This window comes from Kockovaella imperatae (assembly GCF_002102565.1).
Source record: "Kockovaella imperatae strain NRRL Y-17943 chromosome Unknown BD324scaffold_15, whole genome shotgun sequence".
NCBI classification, from domain to species: Eukaryota; Fungi; Basidiomycota; class Tremellomycetes; order Tremellales; family Cuniculitremaceae; genus Kockovaella; species Kockovaella imperatae.
In genome coordinates, this window is record NW_019028955.1 from 538,098 (window position 1) to 562,867 (window position 24,770).

At 52.4% G+C, this 24,770-nt stretch overlaps 9 protein-coding genes across 9 annotated transcripts; 8 read left to right on the forward strand and 1 right to left on the reverse strand.

Moving 5' to 3' along the window:
- The first annotated feature begins 56 nt into the window (after positions 1-56).
- On the forward strand, positions 57-2,352 carry BD324DRAFT_637534 (hexose transport-related protein). Its single transcript, XM_022017019.1, has 12 exons — positions 57-321; positions 373-387; positions 437-527; positions 564-813; positions 854-961; positions 1,016-1,356; positions 1,408-1,455; positions 1,502-1,635; positions 1,675-1,895; positions 1,942-2,005; positions 2,044-2,105; positions 2,147-2,352. The coding sequence occupies exons 1-12, from the start codon at positions 189-191 to the stop codon at positions 2,321-2,323; spliced, it is 1,644 nt and encodes a 547-aa protein (XP_021868595.1). The 5' UTR covers positions 57-188; the 3' UTR covers positions 2,324-2,352.
- A 566-nt stretch (positions 2,353-2,918) lies between these two features.
- On the forward strand, positions 2,919-5,111 carry BD324DRAFT_653579 (hypothetical protein; the record flags this gene model as incomplete). Its single annotated transcript, XM_022018673.1, has 1 exon — positions 2,919-5,111. One exon carries the CDS (start codon positions 2,919-2,921, stop codon positions 5,109-5,111), a length of 2,193 nt encoding a protein of 730 aa, XP_021868596.1.
- A 175-nt stretch (positions 5,112-5,286) lies between these two features.
- Positions 5,287-6,825, reverse strand: BD324DRAFT_594784 (putative sexual development protein). The gene is made up of 3 exons (XM_022013836.1): positions 6,418-6,825; positions 6,166-6,375; positions 5,287-6,124 (listed from the first exon to the last, which is right to left on the reverse strand). Exons 1-3 carry the CDS (start codon positions 6,535-6,537, stop codon positions 5,402-5,404), a joined length of 1,053 nt encoding a protein of 350 aa, XP_021868597.1. The 5' UTR covers positions 6,538-6,825; the 3' UTR covers positions 5,287-5,401.
- Positions 6,826-7,167: 342 nt separating this feature from the next.
- Positions 7,168-9,054, forward strand: BD324DRAFT_583742 (Metallo-dependent phosphatase-like protein; the record flags this gene model as incomplete). The annotated part of the gene is made up of 1 exon (XM_022013636.1): positions 7,168-9,054. The coding sequence occupies one exon, from the start codon at positions 7,168-7,170 to the stop codon at positions 9,052-9,054; it is 1,887 nt and encodes a 628-aa protein (XP_021868598.1).
- A 1,738-nt stretch (positions 9,055-10,792) lies between these two features.
- Positions 10,793-12,416, forward strand: BD324DRAFT_181344 (glycosyl transferase family 64 domain-domain-containing protein). The gene is made up of 3 exons (XM_022012110.1): positions 10,793-11,670; positions 11,723-11,817; positions 11,873-12,416. Exons 1-3 carry the CDS (start codon positions 10,967-10,969, stop codon positions 12,136-12,138), a joined length of 1,065 nt encoding a protein of 354 aa, XP_021868599.1. The 5' UTR covers positions 10,793-10,966; the 3' UTR covers positions 12,139-12,416.
- Positions 12,417-13,496: 1,080 nt separating this feature from the next.
- Positions 13,497-14,641, forward strand: BD324DRAFT_637552 (hypothetical protein). The gene is made up of 3 exons (XM_022017020.1): positions 13,497-13,768; positions 13,800-14,126; positions 14,159-14,641. The coding sequence occupies exons 1-3, from the start codon at positions 13,535-13,537 to the stop codon at positions 14,570-14,572; spliced, it is 975 nt and encodes a 324-aa protein (XP_021868600.1). The 5' UTR covers positions 13,497-13,534; the 3' UTR covers positions 14,573-14,641.
- Positions 14,642-14,678: 37 nt separating this feature from the next.
- On the forward strand, positions 14,679-18,264 carry BD324DRAFT_637573 (P-loop containing nucleoside triphosphate hydrolase protein; the record flags this gene model as incomplete). The annotated part of the gene is made up of 8 exons (XM_022017021.1): positions 14,679-14,844; positions 14,881-15,139; positions 15,174-15,323; positions 15,359-15,632; positions 15,667-17,626; positions 17,706-17,894; positions 17,927-18,041; positions 18,076-18,264. Coding segments are annotated over 8 exons (3,267 nt in total), but the record flags the coding sequence as incomplete, so codon positions are not given.
- A 407-nt stretch (positions 18,265-18,671) lies between these two features.
- BD324DRAFT_605209 (Six-hairpin glycosidase-like protein) lies at positions 18,672-21,148 on the forward strand (the record flags this gene model as incomplete). Its single annotated transcript, XM_022013996.1, has 3 exons — positions 18,672-19,798; positions 19,833-19,862; positions 19,899-21,148. The coding sequence occupies exons 1-3, from the start codon at positions 18,691-18,693 to the stop codon at positions 21,146-21,148; spliced, it is 2,388 nt and encodes a 795-aa protein (XP_021868602.1). The 5' UTR covers positions 18,672-18,690.
- Positions 21,149-23,239: 2,091 nt separating this feature from the next.
- BD324DRAFT_653585 (OPT oligopeptide transporter protein-domain-containing protein) lies at positions 23,240-24,599 on the forward strand (the record flags this gene model as incomplete). Its single annotated transcript, XM_022018674.1, has 4 exons — positions 23,240-23,777; positions 23,820-24,211; positions 24,259-24,490; positions 24,535-24,599. The coding sequence occupies 4 exons, from the start codon at positions 23,240-23,242 to the stop codon at positions 24,597-24,599; spliced, it is 1,227 nt and encodes a 408-aa protein (XP_021868603.1).
- Between the last annotated feature and the right edge of the window lie 171 nt (positions 24,600-24,770).

The following is a 24,770-nucleotide window of genomic DNA, read 5'->3' on the forward strand; positions in this document are numbered from 1 at the left end:
CCGCCCGCCCGCTAACTTTGCGGAGCGGTGTCTTTTTCTTGATCAATACGCCCCTCTCGGAGCGGCGACTAGAATGAAAATCTTCGCCGTTCAGACATATGACCCAGATCCACTACTATAATAATAAGGTCTGCTATAAATGAAGTCGCCTCCAACCTTTCGCTTCCCCCATCCACGACTCAATCACCATGCAAGACGTATTCGATGTCGACGCCCGTAGGCAAAAGCTGGCTGGACCGGGCGGTATCACTGGTCTACTGAAAGCCAAGCGGCTTTTCGGTATTTGTATGCTCACGGCGTTGGGCGGTCTGAATTACGGGTGTGAGTCAGCCAGGTGGCATTTAAGATCGCAGCTGATCAGACGAATTCCAGACGAGCAAGGAGCTTGTATGTCGATTGTCAAACCGAGATCTGCTTCAGACTAATGTATCTCTAGACAGTCAAGCCCTTGTGATGGCATCATTCAACCACGTGGATAGCTTTCACAGGATCACACATGACCCAAGCTTTAAGGGTTGGACTGTCGCGTGAGTTTCTGAGGCATACCAAATTGACCCCCTTAGCGTCCTTGGTTTGGGTGGTTGGTTTGGATCTCTCGTCAATGGTTACTGCTGCGATCGTTTCTCGAGAAGATGGTCGATCCTCGGAGGAGCCTTGGTCTGCTTGTTAGGCGCAGCGCTCACGGCTGGCGCTATGAATCCGGCCATGATTTTTGTCGGAAGATTCGCGATCGGTGCAGCTGTCGGGAGCATGAGTACGGCGGTACCAACTTACAACTCCGAAATCTCGTCGGCTGAGGTCCGTGGGGCGATGGTGAGTCCCGCCTGGAGGGCTCCATCCAACACCTGTACAGGTCGGAACGTGGCAACTCAGTGTCACTCTCGGTATAATGATCTCCTACTGGATCGGTTTCGGTTCAAACTACATCTCACAAACCAATTCGCTCGCCTGGCGATTACCAGTGAGTGTTCAGCTCTCAACCCACCATTGGCATCCACTGACGGCTGCTGCCTAGTTGGCGGTTCAAGCGATACCAGCTCTTGGTTTGGCAGTGGGGACTTTCTTTATCCCCTACAGTCCTCGATGGCTGCTTCAGAAGGGCCGAGACGATGAAGCATTAAGGGTACTTGCTTACCTACGGAACCGTGACCCGGCGGATGAGCTCATCCGTCTCGAATTCTTGGAAATCAAAGCAGATGCGCTGTTCGAGCAGGAAACATCGGCCGCTAGATACCCTGAATACATTGATCGACCCTTCCGCCTTCAAGTTGCAAAGATGATGTCCCTTTTGTCGACCTGGCCCATGTTCAAGCGAACGGCCATCACTTGCTTGATGATGTTCTTCCAGCAAATGAGGTACGCAGATCTTGTGAGATGCGCCATTCGGGGCCGCTGACTCCCGCGCAGTGGAATCGATGCCATCGTCTACTACGCTCCCACGATCTTCCAGTCTCTGTGAGTGATGATCTGTATTCATACGACTCCGTCTCACGATTATCAGTGGCTTGGGGGGCACCACTGTCTCTCTGCTTGCATCTGGAGTTGTAGGAATCAGCATGTTCCTCGCTACTTTCCCATCGCTTTTCATCATGGACAAACTTGGACGACGACCCTTGATCATCATTGGAGGACTCGGTAAGGTTTCCACCTTCGGGTCCCATGCTGACTCTTCAGGCATGAGCTTTTGTCTGGTTATTGTCGGCGCTCTGAATGCTCGCTTCGAGGACTCTTATGAACATCACCGTGGTGCTGCGTGGGCCGCCGCTGTGTTTATCTGGGTGTACATCTTCAACTTTGGCTACAGTTGGGGCCCAGTCAGCTGGGTGGTCATCAGTGAAATCATGCCCATGTCGGCCAGGGCCCCGGGCACCGCCCTCGGAGCGTCCACTAATTGGGTGAGTAACACGATACACTAGCAAAGCACACCTGACGCGTCGATAGATGGTCAACTTTGCAGTCTCTCTCTTTGTTCCACCCATGCTCGAGAAACTTCGTTGGGGAACATGTGAGCCGAATGCCGAGCAACCCGCGCTGATAAAGCAGACATCTTTTTCCTTGCCTTCATGCTTCTTGGTGTAGCGTACGCTGTTTGGATTCTCCCAGAGGTGAGTAGCCCATTCTCCAGGGTCGTGCTGACGTTCCGCAGACCCGGAACGTCAGTCTTGAGGCCATGGATCGCGTCTTCAAGTCTAATGATGCGACGCACGATGCTGAGACGATGCACAACATCATGCTACGTCTTCAAGCCCAATCTCAAGCCGAAAGGGCAGACAAGGAGAAAGAGAGCTCGTCGTTGCAAGGTTCCGAGTCTGAGCAAGTGTAGTCTGGAGTATGCATGGATGAATCTGGTCGCATTGCCATCCATAGCCTGTCGCGTCTGTCGAGCTCGCACTGACTACTTCGGACGGTCTGTGTAATCTCCTTATCCGGCTGGAGAGTGAAGGCCCTGGCCACATTTCGGGCGTGCCAGTTCCAGGTCACAGTGCGGCCCAGTCTTAGTCAAGATTTCCAGAGCTAGCATCGAAGAATCGAATCGTCGCTCCTTCCCGCCACTTTCGACCCAACTCCGACGCGTGCGGAGTGAGAGAGCAGATTGTCGAATGCTTAGCCGAGGTCCCCGAAGCGCCAGCCTCATACGCTACACGTGAGAGGTGTGAAACGCATCCATCCCTTTCTGCCACGAGGGGCTGTTTTTGATGTATCCTTATGGGACAGTCCGAAGTCGCCCCTCACGAGACTCGGCTCCTGGTCATCGCCGCAGATGACTATGTTGCTGTCACTGACCTGCCAAGAACCGGTTTTCGGGTTACCCTTTTTTGCGCGGATCCAGGCATGCGCTGGCCCCACTTTAGGCCGCCCGCGTCCAGGAAACGTGACCTGAGAGTCCGTTTCCCCGATGGTGGAGCATGTTTGCACAAATGACCGATGACTCTAGGGTGACTCAATGGACAGACGAGCAGCATCGATTGCATACGCCCGCGGCTTCCAAGAATCAGCGAACGATATTCCAAACGAGCGTTGCATATCATCCGACCGTCGACATTCGAGGTGATGTCGCTGTAATCTATGGAATCAACGACTCCGTCAAATCTAGGGTCGAATCATGGCGAACGCAGGCCTACCAGGTCCACCTTATGACGGGTGTTGCCTGGGGTGACTATCACCGATATCTGAACGGCGATTGGGACGGGAAAAAGCATCTAGATGAAGCTCAGACTGATATTGGGGGCAATCCCATTCTTCACGGAGTCGATGTCCCTTACATGTGCCCTGGACCTGACTACGGTCGCTTTCTAGCAGAGGGTGTGCTTGAGGCATGCGCAGCAGGAGTCTCTGCCGTCCATCTGGAGGAGCCCGAATTCTGGGCTCGAGGGGGATATTCTCCAGCGTTCCAGCGCGAATGGGAGCTTCATTACGACGAATCGTGGGAGGCTCCTCACAGCAGCGTCGATGCACGATGGCGTGCAAACAAGTTGATGTACTTCTTGTATCGCCGAGCCCTTCAACAAGTCTTCGACGCTGTCCAAGCTTGGAATGCGAATCACGCTGCAAACGTTAAGTGTTACGTACCAACCCACAGCTTGATCAACTACGCCGCCTGGAGGATTGTCTCACCAGAATCGTCATTGGCACTATTGAAGGGCAGTGACGGATTTGTTGCTCAGGTATGGACGGGCACAGCTCGAGAGCCAAACTACTACCGAGGACTACTCAAGGAACGAACTTTTGAGACAGCGTTTCTGGAATACGGCATCATGCAGAATCTCGTTCGTTCCACAAGCCGCACAATTTGGTACTTGGCTGACCCTGTGGAGGATAAGCCAACATACTCGTGGTCCGACTATCGCGCAAACTATCAGTCCACGCTGGTCGCGTCGTTACTGGCTCCAGAAGTTGCCAACTACGAAATTACCCCTTGGCCCGAACGAGTCTTCGGATACCCTGGGAAAGAGGGTCAGACTGGTGGAGCCCATATACCGGATGATTACGCTCAGGAGTTGCAACAGGTTTTCAATGCCCTAAAGGACATGAAGCAGTGTACAATGGACTGCATTGGCGCCGACTTTCCAGCGCTGGGGGTTGCCATGAGCGACTCGTTGATGTTCCAGCGTGGCGGCCCTCATGAGAGCGACGACAAAATGGGGCATATATTCGGGCTATCGATGCCGTTCGTCAAGCAAGGGATACCTATACAGCCTATGCAGCTTGAGAACTTCAGTCTCGACGGCTACTTGGACAAGGTGTCGGTGCTTCTCATGTCTTACGAGGGGCAAAAGCCGCTCTCGCCAGAAGTTCACCTCTCTCTTCGTGCCTGGGTGGAAAGCGGGGGGATATTGATCTTTGTCGATGATGATCGAGATCCTTTCAATCTGATAAGGGAATGGTGGAATATTGGAAGCAACCGCTTCACCACCCCTCGACACCATCTCTTCGGCTTGCTGGGTGCTGATTGTGGTGAACACGGATTCCGAGGGCATCCAGTAGGCAAAGGTACTTTGACATACCTCCGATACTCGCCCAGCGATCTAGCGAACACTCATAATGGCTCTGCTAGGCTGATTGAAGAGGTTGTGAAGAGCCTGCCAGACATCACATGGCAACCTGCTGGATACCTCGGACTTAGACGGGGTCCATACATCGCAATCGCTGGTTTAGATGAGACGGAGGCGCCGGGAATCACGCTTGAAGGGTCATTCGTGGACCTATTCGATGCGAAGCTGCTGGTCAAGCGCAGAGTACAGATCTTTCCAGGGGCCAGACATCTACTTATCGACTTGAGCCGGATGACCAGCGATGTTGTGGCCTGTGCTGGCCAACTTTCAGACGAGAAATGTGATTCGCTCAGTTGGACTGGTTGCGTTCGAGGGGCTGAGGGAACACCAGGTGTGTTGATGCTCCGCCTCCCTTGGATTGCCTATTCAGCAACTGTGGACGATGAAAAGGTGCAGATCCAAGTAGATCCCGAAATGGGTTTGGTATGGTTGAGATTCGACAACATAGCACGGCCGCAATCTATAAGAGTTCACTCATGCGGTCATACGTGCGGTTCGGATGAGGAGGCAGAGAGATTGGGATACGTGACCGTCTTCCGCGAGGACGCCGAGCCATGACAGTGGTGTCTCAGTGGACAAGAGGCCTAGAATGCACACGTGTAGAAGAACTTGTTCCAGGTTCTTGTTCTTCAGTCTCTTGAAGATATGATACATGTATCCAATTCTCTTTACGACGAGTGGGCTCTGGTCTTTCCTAAGACAGAAACTGGCTCTTCTGAGACTATCCTTCTTCCAGACATTGAGACGAATTGCATACACAGCATTCACTTATAATTATAAAGAAACGACTTCCAAACTCTGCAGGAACCTCAATTTCAAACAAAATCACAAGCATCACTCCTGCTTCGCTAGTTAACTTGGATGAGGCCCGGGCCAGCAAAAGCGGCTGCAGTGACATCGGCAGCGGTTTCGAGTCCAGTATCGGTACCGACTACAGCGGCAATGGTCAGTCCATGAGCAAAGCCATTGTCAAAGGGGAGATCGGCCGAAAAGGTCGCAATATCACCGGTGACTTGGACATTCGTGACGGGCACCAAGACGGGAGCATTTTGCCCAGAAAGGTACGCAACGAAGTCTTTGCCTTCGGTGACATGGGTGCAAGAGGTGGTGAAGGTGACGGTCTGGTTAGTGGGTTGTATAGAGTCTTGGACGACTGCCAAGGTGTCCAACATGGGCACCCCGATTGTCTTGAATACCGAGTCGCACGAGCCTGGAACGATGAAAGTCTGGGCGATGGCGTTGAAAGCAAACTCGCCGGTCGAGACAGTGAGGAAAGGCGCTGCTGAGGGAATCTTGCCTTGGATCATTCGGTAGCCTCCGGCCTGTTCCCCTTCTTGGCCGATAATAGAGGCGATCAGCCCAGTGAGTGCAATGGTCGAATTGTCCATGTCCGTCGCAAATCCCTTCACAACGCTCTGGAGGGTTCCTAGAACGACTGCGGTGAAGAGATCAGCAATCGCCACAGCAGACTCGAAGTCGGTCGAAGGAAACATGTAGTTGCAAGCGGGGATCGTCGTGGCGTTGGCTGAGGCTAGAATGCCATTGGCGCCAATGGCATGCAGGGACTCTTGCTATGATTGTGTCAAGGTGGTAATCGGGGAAAGAGACTCACGTTTACCACGGCAGTGAGAATGTCAACAATGTAGGACTTGTCCATGGGGAGATCGGTAAACCCTTCGACTCCGTTTGTCACGTTGTTCAGGAAAGAGGAAAAGAAGGCTACCTCGAAGATCTCATTGTATGCGATGACCTGAAGCGTAGTCACAGCATCGGAGGGCAGTGTGGTGGGCAAGGGTGTGTTCGGGAGTGAGCCTCCAGCAGCCTATGAGTCTGTCAGCAACTGATCTGGCGTGTCGCGACTTGCCACAAAGATCTGATGCAATGCATCATTGTTCGGAGTGGGAAAGCCATTGGGCAGCGAGAACGGCGCTGCCACAGTGAGGCCGGCTAAGAGTGTGTGAGCAATGGCGACTGAGAGCAGCATATTAGGATAGTTTGCGGGGGATCGAGTGTCAAGAAGATAGTTCGCGGGGGATCGAGTGTCAAGATCATGTGCCCCAGATTCTTGTACTTTTTCCCCTGCGCCATACCCGTGCTTCCCGTCGCATGTCCTATACCCGTGCTTCCCGTCATGGAACGAGACCGGTTCCGGCAATTGGGCGATACAAGATTACAAGATCGGCCTTCTCCGCCAATTAGTCACACCCGACTGCCACGTGGCTGACTTTGACTCTCCAGGACCTCTGTCATCGATCCGTTCGACGATCTCTTAATGAATGGTGTGATGGCAAGGCTGCAAGAGTTGTTCCTTTCGGTTCTCCCAGCATTCATTGACGGCGCTAGATCACGTCACTCTGATCCCGCGAGAGGCAGATATTGTAGAGTTGCAAGAAGCGGACGCTGACTTAGACAGCTGCGCGCTCGCGAACGTGGGCACTTCGAATTCGACAACGTGCCAGTAAAGTCTGGTCATACAGCTTTACACTCACGGTCTTGGCACACTCGTTCGATACCCCCGTTCCCGCCTCCCAGAATAGTAGCCCGCCTACAGTCCTCCTCGATCCAATATAAAACCCGCAGCAAAAATGACCCCTGTACCAGATGCCCACCGAAAATGCTGCCTCTGCTATTGTTCCCCCTCGTGGTGGCTCTGCCCCACCCAGGGTCTGAAGCAGAGACCCAGGTGATCTACATCCGTGGTAAACGAGATGTCTTCACGAATTATCCATACACTGGACCGGCGGTTCCAATCGCCGATTGGGCAGATCAGAGCGTCAATGGGAATGATGCCTACACCGATCAGTATGCCAATGGTACAGGGAACAACCCTCAGCCAGGTTTCCCTCGACTGCAGGAGCCGCCTGCTGTCTGGCCGTCAGGCCCCAATCCCACGAATAATATCAACACGATCTCGACCGCCTATGTTCCTGGTGGAATCAACATTCATTTCTCCACCCCTTTTGGTATTGACGGCGAGCCTTGTGTCAACTACGGAACAGACATGTACAACTTGAACACCAATGTGAAAGGAACAACAACCACGTACGACCGCACCCCTCCCTGTTCTGCGTATGACTCCGTTACTTTGTGCTCTCAGTTCTTTCACAATGTTCAACTCACCGGTCTCCAACCGGGAACGACCTACTTCTATCAGATCCCAGGTGGCAACGGCACGACGCCAAGCCATGTGTTGCAATTCACGACTGCTCGCGCTCCAGGAGATCCTACACCCTTTTCTGTCGCCGTGGTCAACGACATGGGATATACCAATGCCAAAGGGACCCACGCCCAGCTCATCGAAGCAGTCACCACTGGAGTGTCATTCGCCTGGCACGGTGGCGATATTTCATACGCTGACGACTGGTTCGAAGGGATCTTGCCATGTGTGCTTAGCGGTCCGGATGCTGAAAATTGCTACAACGGGACCGATTCCACTGTTCCCCCTGGTGATGACTTCGACTACTATACGCCCGTCCCCGTTGGAGAGATGCCCAACCAGGGAGGACCTCAAGGTGGAGACTTTTCCACCATGTACGAGACCAACTGGGATCTGTGGCAGAATTGGATGAACCCAATCACTACCAGAATTCCCTACATGACCAATCCTGGGAATCACGAAGCGACCTGCGCTGAGTTTGATGGTCCGAACGGCGAGCTTTACGCCTACCTGGTAAACGATCAGATCAATGGAACAGCAAATGGAACGTTGAACTACTACAGCTGCCCGCCTAGCCAGAGAAACTTTACTGCATACCAGCATCGTTTCCGAATGCCCGGAGATGACTCTGGAGGTCGAAGTAATTTCTGGTATTCGTTCGATTACGGCCTTGCACACTTTATCTCTTTCGATGGGGAAACAGACTATTACCAATCACCGGAGTCCCCATTCGTGGCGGAGCTCACTGGCAATGAGACCATGCCTTCGGAGAAAGAAGCCAGATTAACCTCATCCGGTCCGTTCGGATACATCGATGGAAATTACACCAACAATGCTAATTATGAGCAAGTCCAATGGCTCCAGAAAGACCTCGCCAGCGTGAACCGTACCAAGACGCCTTGGATCTTTGCCATGACGCATCGGCCGATGTACTCCTCCGAAGTAGCTGCGTATCAAAAGCACATGCGTAATGCTTTTGAGCAGATCCTGCTCGATCATAAGGTCGACGCCTATTTAGCTGGACACATCCATTGGTACGAGCGCATGTATCCCCTCGGAACGAACGGAACCATCGTGGAAAGTAATTTTGTCAACAACAATACCTACATCACTGGCAATGGCAAGTCACTAACTCACCTTGTCAATGGAATGGCTGGCAATATCGAATCCCATTCCACCCTATCGTATGATGACCTACCAAGGCTCAATATCACTGCGTATCTTGACCAGGAGCACTATGGTTTCAGCCGCCTGACTGTTATCAATGCCACAACGTCTTTGTGGGAATACATTCATGGAGATGATGGGCAGTGCTGGGACTACGTCTACATGCAGAAGGAATGATCACAATGAGGAGATGAGAAGTCCTATAATGAATGATCCGGTGCCTGATTGGTTCACAGCAAAATGCATCGCTATTATGCACTTACTGATTGCCGGCCGCTTGCGTGCATCAGCGGTGACATAAGGAGCAAGGGTCTTGGGTCAGCGTACATATAGTTCTGCGAGGGAAGACTCTTTTCGGTAAAGTCCACCACGAATAAGCAGAGCGCCAAGACTGTTGAGCTCAAGTCTGAGATACGGCATAAGCAGGACGTTTAGGCCAGGCTCTACACGATATTGCCTGCTTGATTGGTCCCGTCTGAGCTACAGCGAGCACCATCGGCCACGACTGTAGAATAAGCGCCGTTGCTCGTTCCATACAGCAAATAATTGCTACAGACTGAGAATTCAAGTGCTAATGTCTCTGACTCGCCGGAATCACTTCAGAGAACGTCACGTTTGATCAAGAGGCACAGCTCGATGCCACATCAGTCGTAGGTCCGGCGAGATTAGGATTCTGATATAACGTGATCGTGTCCCAGGCTATCCAGTTATGCTCACCCACCAGCTGAGACGTTGAGACGCATGAGTCTCGTTGCAGTATCAATGACAAACCAGCTGGGAATGATGTCGTCTCGAGAAGCAACCTCAGGGTTTAAAGCGATTATAGTGAAAGGTCACTATCGAGGTCAGGAGGCTGCAACAGAGGTGAGCATGTTCGGGAATATGAGGAACATGTGTGTTCAATCCAGCTGTGCTTAAATCTTCACTCAGCGGCTATGCCCCGCACAATTAGCCTAGTAGATTCCTCCACAGACCTGCTCAGAGACAACTAATGCATGAAAAGCCAAGAATTACCGGGGGGTGGCTGGGGTGATGAAAACCACCACACTTGCCAAAGTTTGAGCTCACGAACCAGTTAGCGGAGTCGCCTCCCAATCCAAAGTTATTGGACATTGAGCTATTTTATGCAGGAGGCGCTGAGTTGTTCGGTAGGCGATCTGAAATGTGAGACGTGCCTTAACTCAGGGCGAAGGTCATTAGTATTCACCTCAAATCTGATTCTGAAGAATTCGGCATGACGTCGGTGATGCTCAAAGACTTTATGCTGGATCTCTCTAAGGAGTAGTATGGGCGGGAGCAGTGCCTTCCATGCTGGACTGCCTGATCAGAGACTCATTTAGCTCAAATGCCGAGTATCGAAATTATCAGGTCAGATCGGATGGACGATCACAGGACCGTCCTGGCGCTCACTCATCTCCTCATTGACACAATCCATCCATCGCTCCGAGCTCATCGTGGAATTCTTACCGAGCAGCGTTTGCCAGTACTTTGGACAGCCCAGTGAATAGGACTCTCGCTATCAGGCATGTCAAACGATGAGATCTAATCGAACAAATCTCCTTCAGTACCCCGCTACACAGACTCTCCAGGATGAGATGGGTGAGACCTAAGCGCTAGCTGCTGTGACCCCCTTGTCGTGTGCATTCAAAGATTAGACGGACCTTATTGGACGGGCAGCTACAGGCGAGGTGACAGTGTCTAACCCTGTTCCGCTTGTCCTTTACGGACCGATTTCAGCTATGAATGAGGGGCCGCCACGACATTCGACATGTGACCTTTCACTGACCAAGATATCTCTCGTTTTCCGCTGGTTCTCGCTAGTGAGAAGTGTCCCAACAGATCGCGGTAGTTTGGAAACCTTCTCGCATATCAGGAGGGGAAGATATGAGATATTTTTAGCCGGCTACTTCCCGCACGTTTTCCGCGTTGGAATGCAATTTCACCAGAGAAGCCATGTCCTCAAAGCTACTGACTTTCTCTCTGGCTGAATCCATTATGACCTGAATCCGTCATGAGGAGCAGCTGCATATCGTCAAGCGCTTCCTAGAGACATCGTTCTCCTCACAGTTCTGGACGGTCATTCTCAGATATGGTCTTCGTTCGCTCAGTGATTCTACGAGTTTCTCCTGTTTTGGGCAGCAGTTTCTACGTGCGAAGAGCGAGGAGAAATATCACCGTGGCCTTCTTCGTTGGACTCATCACCACTGGTCTTGTCCTATCGTGCTTGTCGTTCGGGGACAAGGCAACAGCTTGCAGCGATGTACCGACCGATAATGACACAATATCGACGCATGCGAAAGTGACGGGAAGGAGGCCGTCCGTCAGGCCAGGTTTCACCATTTTAACGCCCAGCTACAAACGGGAGTCACTTTTGCCAGCCTTTCTGAGCACTTATGCCTCTGGCAACATACCGTCGTTGACGTCTGTCATCATACAATGGGTTGATCAGGACTCTGCACCGTCCGACGGATTTGCTCAATCCCTGGCTAAATACCCCGTTCCTGTGTACATTGTTCGAACCGTGGATCGGTCTCTGAACGATAGATTCCGATGGCCAATCCCTTCTTCCAAGGTTATTGCTTCGAATGTGCACGAGCAAGGCAGGAGCTCCCTCTCAGATGCGGATGTGGTTCTATCTATCGATGACGACCTCACGTTCAACGTTGTAGACATCGAGGCCGGGTATCAGGTGTTCCATGAATATGCTTCACTAGGTAACCCTCGCATGGTCGGTTATTTCGCTCGAGACATCGAGTCGGGTCTCTATCATTACCCTGCGAGACCGACGTACAAGTGAGCACTCGGCAGATCAGCAACATATGGCATGGATATTGATGCCAAGTAGTATCGTTCTAACCAAGGGCGCATTCCTCCTCACTGAGTGGCTCACAGCGTATTGGGCAGATGACCTGGCCCAAGTGCGCGACTATGTCACACCGGGTGAGTCTCACGGCTGAAATATTAGCCTGAGCATAGTCGTGCTGATTGACACACTGTCAACCAGGACGAAACTGCGAGGACATCTTGATGTCTTATGTTGTCGCAAACAAGACAGGTCATCCTCCCTTGTTCTATGAGGCTGTAGGCGTGGACGCGGGCGATAGGAAGGAGAATCATGGTATATCCATCAACCACCCGAACCTCTTGTCGCACCGAACGACTTGCGTACAACTTTTCGAGAAACACTACGGGGGAAGCCCACTCGTCAGCACATCTGTACAAATACGACGGCGACTGCAGCCCTTGACGGCCCATCACTAACTTTGTACTCAAAATCGCATCATGGGACTCACAGCATGTGGGGCCTCGTTCGCAGACAGTTCACATATCGGAGATGGGCATGAATGATCTCTCCGTACTCGATAGCTCACACATCCCAGCAAATGTCCCTCAGTCGCGCAGAAAAGGTGGCTCCGGAATCCTGGCCTGTGAAAGGCCCCGTTCTACAATTCCGCATTCGGAGCCGTGGGCAAATACGAGAACTCTGTCCTCGGAGACGCAGGCAATGAGGTACGGCGCTTCTTAGACCTCCAATGTCTCGCCTTCTCCTCCAGCCCTGCCATGGGGGACAAGGCCCTTTGTCCTCTGCCTGCTACCTCTTTGCGCCAGTCATGCACCAGTTTTCGAGAAAGACCGGAGCTGATGCCTTGTTCGGCCATTCCGTACTATGTTTATGCGTTAGGCATCAGCTGGATCAGTAGGAGACCCCACATGAGTGTAAGATGCCCCAAAAGACAAAGTTTGGGGAGAAAGCATCTCCTGGCGTTGATTCGATAGCTGCTACAGACGAGCAGAATGTTGCGGGAGTTGATCGACGATGAGAGAGGGGGTTGATTCATTCCTTACTATCGGTGATTGCATTCAAAGTGACTCTCGAGGAGACTATTCTTCATGTCCGCAGTGTCCCCGCCGGTTTCACAATCTTACTTTCAGGTTACTTCGACGTGGCCTCTCAGAGCACACAGCTCCAATGAACTCTGAGGCTTGCTCAGGCGCGGCCATTTGGCATAGATACGAAGGGAGCAAAGTGAGTCGAGCCAGAGGGTTATTGATTCAGCTCCGGATGTATACGTCCAGGACATAGCGAGGAGCTATCAGCAAAGTTCCTTCCTGTGTAGCATTCGTTTGCGGTAACGCGAAGCGGGGATTCCGTAGATACCAGATGCTCTCGGGCTTGATGACCTCTTCACGGTAAGTGAGGATGTGATGGGAGCAATCTTGTATCAGCGCATTGCTTTGTGAGCGTGGGAGAAACATGTGGACTCCGACCCTGACACTTGAGGCACATCATCCCACTTATGCACTCGGACGATCACACCGCCGTGGCCGCCCCCTTTCAAGCAAGTCAAGCCTTCGAAGTTCCATGTGCCAGGACTTCTTCGCTGAAGCGAGGCCAAAGACTTGCCTCGCTCCTCCTCATCCTCTCGAGAGCATCGATGGAGACTGAAGAGCGCGGGAATCTGAATCTCAGACAATCGGGGACCTTTATATAAAGTATCGTCTGACGGAAATGTGAATATCCGTTGCGAGGGGATTGTCGGAAACGGCGCGAATCCCGAAGTGAATTCATCCGGAAAATCTTCTTGATCAGAAGAATGGGGAAGATAAGTTGCAATGCAGTAACTTGAATACCACTTGTAGTTGTCCAAGACACGCGATGACTGTATACTCCGATCAGGCCACGGAGGACGAGACGATGACTGAGAAGCCGCCAAGCATGGAGGACGACTCTCCCGTTCAGACCAGGCAGTTCCTCCGCTCAATATGCGTTTCTCGGATTGCGCTTGCAATATGTCTGCCTATATGCTTGGCCGTACAAGTTCTACATCTGAAGAAGAACCTCATCGGCGGAGTGATGCTGGTAGCTGACGCTGTGGGGCTCGCGTGTGTCGTAAGTCAAAGTCTGACCGAGCTGACTTCAGGTGTGCGCGATGATCGCTCACATCCTTTCTATGAAACCGCGTATCGAAAGGTTGCAGCGTCACCGGATCTACTGCTATCTCGTCTTCATCGCCATCCTTGTCGCACTGATTTTGCAACCAATCATTATCGCAATCCGAGTCCTGACCACCCACAAGGCGCTCCCAGTCGAGCGAATCGACATTGCTCGATATGCAGTTCTTAGCATCACCTTGATCATAGGCGGTAGCCTGCGACGAGGGCCAAAGATGTGCCACGAAGCTGAAGATCGAGCCAACGTGTTCGACTGGTCTGGCAGCTCGATCCTCAGCTTCATAGGACTCTTCTACGTGAGTGTAGACTGTCGCCCGGCTGATGTCAGGTCTGGCCTCTCGTCACACGATCTTGGAGGGCGGACCAGCTAAGACCCACTGATCTCCCTCATCTTGAACAAACCATGCGCCAATCTGGTCTGCGGGAGATGCTCGAGGACACTGTCACGGGGACTTGGACGGAAAGGACTCTGTTGTACGCTGCGTGGAAAGGGAAGATCTCCATCATCATTTCTTGTGAGCTCGTTCGTCTTGCAGAGCTGACCTTAGCCCTGCTCTTGGATGCTCTGCGGACGGTCGCGAGTTTCGTCCAGATCTACTCGATGCACGAGATTATTGACTCGTTTCAAAACTCGGCCGAACACGATCGCAAGTATAAACAGCTCATGTGCGTGGGTCTATTCTTAGGCAGCACGGCTGAGGTCCTCCTTGCATCGTACCTATCGTATGTCAGCGCAATGTAGGACAGACTGACACGTAGTGTACGAGAAAACTACAAACTCAATCTACCAACACGGATGAAGCTCGCCAGTATGGTGAGTCACGATGGCTAAACTTGCTCATGTCCAGCTTTTTGCCAAAATCCTCAAGACGGCAGATGCCGCTGTGATGGATCGAGACGGGGAAGGGGAGGAGAATCAGCAGACGCAAGTCATCAACCTGCTCACAATCGACTGTACCACTGTTGCGTCCATGTCCATCATCGGTCCGGATCTCACAAGCAGCATCATCACCCGTATGTTTGCTCGTGCACAGCGAAGCTGATGTGCAGTCGCTGTCGGCGTCACCTTTCTGTACCAGATGCTCGGCATCAGTGCTTTTGTCGGCATCGCCTGCATCCCACTCACCTCCCCGTTATCAACATATATCGCGAAGAATGCCTACACCAGCGACAAAGCTTGGTCAAGGCATCGTGACGCAAGAATCTCAGCCATTAAAGAGTTTCTGTCATCAGTCAAGGTGATCAAACTGAATGCGTTTGAAGATTACTTTCGGCGGTCTATTCGCAGACTAAGGGAGACCGAGGTAGTGTAAGTGACTTCTTTGACTCTGGCTGATGTATAGGGCTCAGAGATGGCGCTGTACCCTTGGGACCACCTTCAATATTCTAACGGATCAACTGCCGGTGATCGCAATCTTGTTCACCTTTACGTTTCACACCAAGGTCCTGCATCGTAGACTCGAGCCGGCGACTGCGTTTGTAGCTATCGGCGTGTAAGCTCGACGAGATGACGAAGCTGATTTACAAGCTTCAATCGGATCCGGGAGAGCATGGCGAGGCTTCCAGCGGCCATGAATGCGTTGTTATCGACCTGGGTCGCGTTGAGCCGACTTGTGACATATCTGAATCAGGCAGAGATCGAGCGAGAAGAGGTGGATCATACGTCGGTGATCTTAGAGCAAGCGACCATCGCGTGGCCCGACTCAGCCAAGGACGCCTTCAGGCTCAATGTTAGTCTCCAAATTCCAACGGGCCAGATGACGGTCATCCATGGAGCAACAGGGTCTGGAAAGACGCTGCTGGTTAGTTGCATCCCCTGGCCTGTGCTGATTTCAGCTTCGCGCTCTTCTTGGAGAGGCTCAGGTGGAATCTGGCTCGGTCCGTAGTCCCCGCTCCCGATCAAGAACTGAGGCGACACCTTCCAACTGGCTCGACAATTCTGTGGCCTATGCTCCACAGCAGTCCTTTGTCCGTTATGGGACGGTAAGAGACAACATCCTCTTCGGTCTTCCGATGTGGCCCGAGCGTTACGAGCAGTGCCTGAGGGAGGCAAGGCTTCTCAGCGACTTGGAGATCATGCCGCAGGGGGACAGGACAGAGGTCGGAGCGCGAGGACACGGTCTTTCGGGAGGTCAAAGAGCGAGGATCAACCTTGCTCGCTGCCTCTACTCGCGGGCCAGTACGATTTACCTGGACGATGTTTTATCAGCAGTGGATGCGCACACAGCCAGGGATATCGTGCGGTTCTGCTTTGGAGGCGGGATGATTAAGGGACGAACGGTCATCTTGGTAACTCATCATTTGAGCATCTGCCTACCGGTGGCCGATTATGTGGTCTGCCTCAAGAGTGGCACAGTGCACCAGGCCGGGATCAGCGACAAGGTCATGGCGGCCGCAGAAGACGACGAAGAGGAACACAGTGGGGCACATGACACTGAGGAGACGATCGACGACACGACGGATCCTGCGCCCCCTCCCGGAGGCTCAGGCTCGGTCTCCTGGAAGTACTACCTGTTTGTCTTACAGGCGGCCGGCGGTGGCTGGTACTGGCTACTCCTGCTCTTTCTATACGGAACCGTCCGACTTATGGATGTCGCCCAGGCACTCTGGCTTGAGCGCTGGTCAAACGACCCATCTGGCAACCTCGACTATTACCTCGGAATGTACGCCGTCTTCGTCACCTCTGGCGTCCTCGCAGGCGGCTTGCGATGGATATGGCTCTACGGTGTCGGGAATTTCGGATTCTACAACCGAGGGAGTAGAAGGATCCATGAAAAGGCCCTTGATGCGATTTGCGATGCGCCGCTTTCGTTCTTTGAAGAAACACCATCTGGTCGACTTTTGAACATCTTCGGACGCGACATGTATCTGCTGGACGCCATGTCAGCAGACGCGTTCGGACGGACACTAAGCTGCGCCTTGGACGTTGTTTCTTCGGCGTTTATCGTCTCACTCCAGGCTCCTTCGATCCTCATTTCAATGGCTATAGCGTTGATTCCGCTCTACTGGCTCACCGGAGTGCTAAGAAAGCTTCGGGCCGATCTGCGAAGGCTCAGTGCGTCCGCAGCATCGCCGCTGATATCGCTCTACGACGACACGGTCGAAGGCGTTATCATGATCAGAGCCTTCGGTATCGCTCGCGAGACATGTATGGAAATGAGCCGGCTGATCAATCGAGAGTCTGAAGTGACGCTGGCCGACGCTGTCATTTTCAACTGGGTTCGAGCCGTCATTCGTATCATGGCCAACGTCGTCGTCTCGGCAGTTGGGTTCTACCTCGTCAGTCAAGGGGTCACCGCTGCCAGGGCAGGATTCGTGTTGTCCTTTGCCGTTGCGACGTCTCAAGGTCTGTTCTCCCTGCTAGAGGGATACAGTGGGTTGGAGCAGATCTTTGTCAGTGCCGAGCGCGTTGCCCAGCAGCTGGAAGCTACGCCAGTCGAGTCGACCGACGGAGTAGTGCCGGTTGGATCCTGGCCTTCCAAGGGGGAGATTGTGATCGACAAGCTGTGCATTGGGTACAAAACTCACTTGCCCGATGTCCTTCACGACGTCTCGGTGAAAATTGAACCTGGGATGCGGGTAGGGATCGTTGGCTCGACTGGATCCGGCAAGTCGACTTTGGCTCTGGCCATCTTGAGGGCAATGGAGGCGAGGAGTGGCGCTGTGCGTATCGATGGGGTGAACACATCGTCTATGCCGATAAGGGCACTAAGGAGGAGGCTCAATATGGTGGTACAGGATTCCAGTCTGCAGGCAGGGACGTTGAGGGATGCGTTGGATCTAACACAGACCTTGGGTGAGTGCGAGTGGGATGCCTGCTTTCCCAGGACCCTGCGCACTTGTGACTTCCCTTGGAACCCAGCTGACCGTTTCAGACGACGTGGAAATATACGAGGCCCTCCAACGGGTCCACCTGCTGACGTCACACGACCCGACAAATCCATTCGCCAACTTGGACACGGCTGTCGCGAGAGGCGGTGACAACTTCTCTCATGGTCAGCGGCAGCTGCTTTGTTTGGCCCGAGCTCTGTTGAAGAAGTCGCGGATCCTTATCATGGATGAAGGTGAGCAGAGCAGAGAACGGTACTGATGCTAGCGACTTCGTCGGTTGATCTTGAGACGGACGAGAAGATTACGCAGACGATCAAGGAGAGTTTTGCTGGGACCACTGTGATCACCATTGCCCATAGACTGAGGACGATCATTCAATAGTGAGGGCGTGGAATGCCTCGTGCTGACCTACAGTGATCGTGTCTTGGTGCTTGGCCGCGGGAAGGTCCTGGAGTACGGCTCGCCGCGGGAGTTGATGCAACGGGAGGGATCCGCGTTTCACAAATTGTGCATGGCTCAGGGTGAGAAGCAGTTCAGCGAGCTGGACAGGCTGTCCAGGCAGTATTAGGCCCCGGGCGTGACAAACATTGCGTGTATGTATACAGTATAGCAAGTGCATGATAGTTTGTATAGTCACCAGCTCTGAAATCTCAGGTACGGGCTCCAACCAGGGGATTAGACCTTCAAAGTGCATCGACCACATGATAGGCCCACGGACAGTTTGGATGCTAACTAATTTGAGGAGGTATTGACTTCCCTGTGTGGTTCTGAACAGTTTATTAGTTCTGCTAACCAAGTGGGGGCTGTGCGGAAATTTGCAGGATTCCCCGTGACAAACGCCCTCAAACCCGGCGTGGGCCCGCATTATTGAATACCTTAGTCCCACTTTTCGGCGATGTGTTTTCGGGTTGGACCATGGTGACGGAATTGCTTCGGCGATTTCGGCGCCTTTGTTTCGCATTTCAGTTGCTAAGGGATATGATCATTTGGTGTTCTCTCAGACTTGACTTCTGAGATCCCCCTTGCAGTATGGTCTCGCATCCAGTCAGTCCTGCACCATTTTCGCGTGCAAATATACTCCACGATGCTGCTCCGGCCGAGAATTACAGTGATTCGTGGCTCATCGGAAATGGCCGTCTCGGTGCAGGCGTCCAAGGACAGGTGGAAGATGAGAAACTTCGAGTCAACGAAGAATCGATCTGGGCTGGAGGACCGCAGGACCGCAATAACCCAGATTGCAAAGGTCAGCTTGCTGAAGTCAAACGTTTAGTTGCGGGTGGAAATCTGCTGGAAGCGGAGAGGCTATCGATGCAAGCAATGGCGGGCAATCCCACCTCGATGCGATATTATGACTTCCTCGGTATGATACACTTCATACACTACGATCATCATGGTGCGACTGGCTATGAACGATCTCTAAATCTTGACACAGCGGTGGCCACTGTCAAATACAAACTCAATGATGTCAATTACACGAGGGAATACATTGCCAGTCATCCGAAAGACCTCATTGCTGTTCACATTCGTGGCGACCGGCCTGCCTCTGTCAATTTTTCAGTCGCAACTGAGCGCGGCTTGAACGAAAACAGATGGGAAGAATATAATCGACGAGTGTCACATGATTGCGTGGTGATGGGCGGACAATTCCTCGGGGGTGGGGGTCACTCTTTTGCAGCTGGCGTCAAGGTCTTCACAGAGACGGGTCACGTCAAGAGCCTGGGTCAAGAGGTCGAAGTCACAAATGCAGATGAGGTAACCGTATTCTTTACAGCATGGACCACTTATCGGGATTCAAATCCACATGCCCGAGTAGTCTCACAGCTAAACGAGGCTGCCCAAACACCTTGGAGTATCTTGCTCGATCAACACATTGCTGACCACCACTCGTTGTTCAGCCGGGTGGATATAAGTTTTGGATCTTCAACTCCAGCACAACGCGCCTTGTCGATATCCGATCGCGTCAAGGGACAAGAGAAGTTGTTTGATCCAGAATTAACAGCCCTTCATTATCAATTTGGACGATATTGTTTGATCGCCTCGTCACGGCCAGGTACGCTTCCGGCCACTCTCCAAGGCATCTGGTCAGGCAGTCCAGATCCTCAATGGGGGTGTAGATACACGACCAATATCAATCTACGTGAGTAACACCCTAAATCGTCGCTCACAATAAGAAATGAACTACTGGCTGGCACTCCAAACAAGTGAGTGAGCTGGCTGTTGGATTCGCTGACCTTGAGATTTGTTCGAGTTGAACGAGCCCCTCCTGGACTTTGTCTTAGACTTGTCCAAGTCCGGTCAAGAAACAGCAAGAAAGATGTATGGTGCTCGTGGCGCCGTGTGCCATCACAACGCTAATCTCTGGGGTGATTGTGCGCCTCAAGACCGATATACACCCGCAACCGTATGGCCTACAGGCTTGGCTTGGCTGTGTACACACATCTGGGAGCACTATCTATTCTCTGGAGATATAACGGTACTGCGAAAGTACTATCCCGCCATCAAAGAGGCATCCCTGTTCTTTTTAGATGCCATGACGGATCATGATGGCTACAAGGTCACAAGTCCTTCCCTGTCTCCCGAGAATTCGTACATGGATCCCCGGACCGGACTAGCCGTGTCTATATGCGCTGGGCCGACATTGGACAACTGTATCCTGTGGGATTTATTCAGCGCCACCATCCATTGCCATCAAGTCCTGGATCTCGATGATGAGGCGTTCATCCTCCAGGTGTCAGAATTCAGGTCAAAACTGCCGCCAATCAAGATCAACCGCCAGGGAGGAATTCAAGAGTGGTTACAGGACTATGTCGAAGCAGAAATTGGTCACCGTCACTATTCGTCACTGTATGGAATGTATCCAGGATCAAGGATCACGCCGTCTTCTCCCACCCTATTTAATGCTGCCCGTACGCAGCTACACCGCCGGATCAAGCACAACTCGACCCACACTGGATGGTCTGCCGCATGGGCAATGGCTCTAGCGGCGAGAGCTTTTGATGCAGACATTGTGGCCGAGCGATACAAAGCCGCCCATGAATTCTGGGTTATGCCTCGCACCCTCATCGCGGTAGGAGGAAGGGAATTCCAGCTCGATTCGACATTCGGATTTCCGTCCGCTATGACTGAGTGCATCCTGCAGAGCCACGAAACGATACGGGAGGAGGGGGTCGTCAACGTTCTGATCCGTCTGCTACCGTCTCTGCCGACTGAGTGGGCTCAACAGGGTAGAGGGGGCCACCTCTCTGGCGTCAGAGCCCGGGGTGGTTTCATCGTGGATGTAGAGTGGAATGAGCGCGGCGAACTGGTCAGCGCCATGATTGAGGATACTGTGGGAGGTCCGTTCGTCGTTACTGCAAGTAGAAGTCGGTGCGAGGATCGAAATGTCGGTGTTGAGGTCATCGTGGACGGAAAGAGGGGTGTTTTTGTCAAGGTGGCGAGTCAAAAAGGCCAGCTTAGCTCCGTGCGGGCCATACATACAAGTACCTGATTATATGCGACGCATCTGATCAGGTATGCATACAGTAAACGACACAATCATCGCCCAGGCGTCCATGCCCAAATTTTAACCCTGATTGCTCACTTTCAGGAACGTCGGAAGAGGGGAAACACGTGCTTTGACGCTAAAGACGAATGATTCAGGGCCATTTGAGACGAATGATCCCGCTACTTTGAGACGAATACCGAAACTCTGGATCATTCGTCTGATTGCGGCGGAATTTGAAGACGAACGATACCGGATCACCACGTTCTCCGCCGCGGGGCGAACAGATAAGCTTCATTCAAGATCTGATTGCTCTACCCAGGTAATTTGTGGGTGAGCGTCCTGCTCATCGTCCTTGATGGTGACGGTGATCATGCCGTGCGTGTAGCTGACACATGCATGCATTTCACCGTCTGATTGTTGAGAGACTTTAGAGCGAGGCTTTTCGTCCCTCTTCTGTTCTGAAAACGCTTTTGTAAGGACTTATTGGGCATTCCTTGACGGGAACGGAACGGCCCCAGAACGATGGGCGGATGCAAGTCTTTCGTTCGGCGCAACTGAGGAGCCATACGCTCAGGACTGGGTGATATGCGCCGTGCGAAAGTTTCCTTATGATCGTGAGTTCAGCTTAATACAGCAACGCTGTATGAGACGCGAATAGACCTCAAAGCGCAAAATCCTCTCAATGTCAGTAAGATTCATCTACATCCGTGTGGTTCTGAGACTAACCTCCCAAGCCCAATCCATTGTTTAGGCGCGCAACTGCTCGTTCGTCTACATAAGTCGCGGGACCATCATGTAATCTGTGAATGACCTTCATATATCAGAGACTCAACATTTAGATGCAGCCGCCATGAATTGGACCAGTTGCGGACCATGAAGATCCTTCACTGACTGGGTGAAGGCGATGAATAATGTCTAAATTTACCCACTTAGAACTACCACTTCACAATTTGATTCACCCAAACCGACTTACAGTGACCACTGATTGCGCCTGCCAAGCTCCGACTCTTTTGTAGGCCTTCGTAACCAGTCACTGCGTTGTGTTCTGTCATGGCGTGCCCATCTGCTACTTGGGCATGGACTGAACTCCGATCAGCAGAGCTAAGGTACCGACGCCCTCCCTATCAGTCTCCTCATCATCGCCATCTTCCCCAGCATCTCGCTCTTCGAGTGGATAGCTCGTCTTGGCTCTTTTGAGGTCATGACTTTTTTGACAAGCGATCTGACCGCCAAGCCATCGGCTGGTACTTGGGGAATTCAATTACGGTGTGCACAAGCAGATTGTTCGCACTTGTCGCGACGCCATATGTACCGATAACTACAAGAGCTGCGGAACGCAGCTTTCTATAGATCGTTACTCAACCTGCTCTGGGCGTGACTCTTCGGAGCCCATGGAAGCATCTCATCTCCTTGGTCTCGAGCCATGATCCATCGGTGTATCTCAGATCTGGTATAGTCCCTGGATGCGGTTCATTGTGGGCATTGCAGGAGTTTGATGCCAAGGACAACCTTCCCCACCCTTTAAGCGAATGTAAACAAGTCCAGAGGACTTTAAGCCAGCCGGTACTGCTGAATTGCTTGGCATTTAGCTTCGTCGCATGGCGGCCACCGCCACGGAAAAAAGAAGGCGGCGTCACCGATCGGGCACTTGGGACCAACTGTATCATTACACTGACCGGTATGGTCGCCGCAAATTTCGGCATTGCGTCCGATTCCGCCGGGCCAAGCGTTTACACAACCGGCTTTATCAAAAGCCTTATAAGCATCCTGCTCGACGCCAAGAGCCCCTCATTCGTTGCTATACTTGGCAGGATATGGGATGACCTTGAACCGAGGCTTGGCCTCATCTGTAGCATCTCGTAGCATGCCCCTGCATTCCCCACGCCCAGGCGCCGTGAGCTCCGCAACGCCATCATCTCGTATCGCGGCGAGATAAGGGATGTCTTGTATGGATTCGCCTCTTGCCCCTGCTCCGGACGATCAGCGTATCCCCCGAACAGAGGCATTCAGCCGAATCCATACAGTTCAAAAGGACAAGCACACGAGCATGTTCCTCTCTTCCCTTGTGCATTGCCCTTCGTGACAAGCCCCAACATGTCAGAGAAGGCTCCAGGTGCTATTCCCGTGGTCGAGTATAGCTCTAACGATTATGAAGATATCATCACCGAGAAGAAGTTCGACGACACGGCCTTGGCTGAAGAACATTGGACTCCACCCGAGGAATGGGTCAACACTTTCGTCGAGTCGTACTCTGGTCAACATGGCGGAGAGACACTCCCTCCAGGCTCTGATCCTTACCGGGTGGCTCTCAGTGTTTTCACAATGAATGAAGTGGACGCTCTCGCTTTCATCCAACAGCTTTTAGTTGAGATTCCCGAGGACTATTCATTCGATGCCACATGGGCCGCTCGCATCAGAGACCTCTACCTTGGACACGAACACTGCCAGATGAAGCAGGACGATTGGGCTTATGAGATCTGCAAGACTGCTGGTATATGTCGCAACTGGTCATGTTATGCCGAGGTACGAGCCGTTTTGCTGCCATACGACGATCCGTCGGATCCTTGCGAGTCTTTCAGAGCATATCTTCTTGGTATATGCTGGATCACAGTCTGTACCATGGTCAACACTTGTGGGTGATAGGATCGTCAGTTGGTACTGATATTTCGTATAGTCTTTGCTCCTCGTCAGCCGGGTATCTCTATCCCTGGACAATTCGTTCAACTCCTTCTCGTACCAATGGGGCGTGCAGCAGCACGTTTTCTGCCCGACTGGGGCTTCACAATCCGTGGCACGCGGTACACTCTCAACACCAAAGAACCATGGTCACCAAAAGAGCAGCTTCTTTCCACCCTCATGACGACTCAAGCTTCCGGAACTGGTAACTTCAACGGACTCATTGTGCTCAGGATGCCGATGTTCTTCAATCAGGCTTGGGTCAGATTCGGCTACTCTCTCCTACTTGCTCTTGCCAACCAATGTTACGGCCTGGGAATGGCTGGTTTACTCAGGCGGCTCACGGTATATCCTACTCAAGCAGTCTGGCCAGGATGTCTCCCGACGATTGTGAGTCGCAGTCCACATTTCAGGAACCGCAGACTCACCTGAGACAGGCTTTGAATCGCGCACTTGTCGCCGCCGACAACCGAGGCGAAGTAGTCAACAGATGGAAGATCTCCCGATGGCACCTTTTCCTAGCTTCTGGACTGGTCTTCATCATCTGGTACTGGATCCCCAATGTCTTCCTGCAATCTGTCCGATACTTCAATTGGATGACCTGGATCGCTCCGAACAATTTCCCGCTCGGAGTAGTCACGGGATCATGGGGAGGTCTGGGGATCAACCGTACGTCATCTTCGCTAGCTGGTGGTAGACTAACCAGAGTTCAGCAATCAACTGTTTGGATCCGTCTTCATCCGGCGCAGACATTATGAACTTTCCATTCTTTGCGTGAGTCAACCTCTGGGGTCTGATATTCATCGGCATCTAGACTTCTCCAGCAATATATCATGCGTCTGCTATCGGCTTTCATCATACTCATCCTGTACTTCAAGAACGTCTCATGGTCTGGCTACATGCCGATTAATTCGAACGCGTCCTTCGACAATCAGATGAAAAGCTACAA